General features: G+C 66.9%; 1 protein-coding gene across 1 annotated transcript in view; it reads left to right on the top strand.

Moving 5' to 3' along the window:
- The first annotated feature begins 6 nt into the window (after window positions 1-6).
- The window catches only part of LOC127749545 (uncharacterized), a 5,261-nt gene continuing 4,681 nt past the window's right edge, over window positions 7-586 (top strand). The window contains exons 1-3 of the mRNA XM_052268126.1: window positions 7-146; window positions 221-388; window positions 521-580. Of these exons, the coding sequence (XP_052124086.1) occupies window positions 21-146; window positions 221-388; window positions 521-580 (354 nt within the window). The 5' untranslated portion in view covers window positions 7-20. The remainder of the gene's footprint in view (window positions 147-220; window positions 389-520; window positions 581-586) is intronic.

Here is a 586-nt window from a genome sequence, read left to right as displayed (position 1 = left end):
GTCTTTTACAGTCCTTGTCGATGTCATGGGAGGCCCCAGGTGGGGTGTCAACCCCCAGTCACCCCCGCCCACCCTTGCGCCCGGGAGTATCACCTCGCCCCCCGCACCCCAGCAGGCACCTCGACAACGAGGACGCCATGGATGAGGTGAGTGTCGCTGCTGCTGCCGCTGCCTTCGTCGTTGTGCCGTGTCATGACCTATGTGTTCTCTGTATGTGCAGTTCCCTGTGCCCCCGCCCCCGGCCCCCGCCGAGCAGCCCGTGCAAGCCGCCGTCGTGCCCGCCGCGCCCGAGGAGCTCGCCGCCGAGGAGCAGGCCGCCGCATGCACCCTGCAGCAACAGCAGGCCCCGCAGGACCAGGCCGCTGCCGTGGCGCTGGACTCTACCAAGGTGTGTGTGTGTGTGTTTGTGTGTGTGTGTGTGTGGGTGTGGGTGTGTGTGTGTGTGCGTGTGTGTGTGTGTGGGCGCGCGCGCGCGCCCGCGCGGTTTCACCGTGGTTCTAACTTTGATTGTTCTTTTCAGGCATGCATCAGGGCACCATCTGCCCCCTCCCGCCCCCACACCCCTGCCGCAAGGCCCCCCGTACCC

Source organism: Frankliniella occidentalis, unplaced genomic scaffold (genome assembly GCF_000697945.3).
Source record: "Frankliniella occidentalis isolate FOCC.00 unplaced genomic scaffold, Focc_3.1 Scaffold64, whole genome shotgun sequence".
NCBI classification, from domain to species: Eukaryota; Metazoa; Arthropoda; class Insecta; order Thysanoptera; family Thripidae; genus Frankliniella; species Frankliniella occidentalis.
This window is presented reverse-complemented; position numbering and strand designations above follow the sequence as displayed.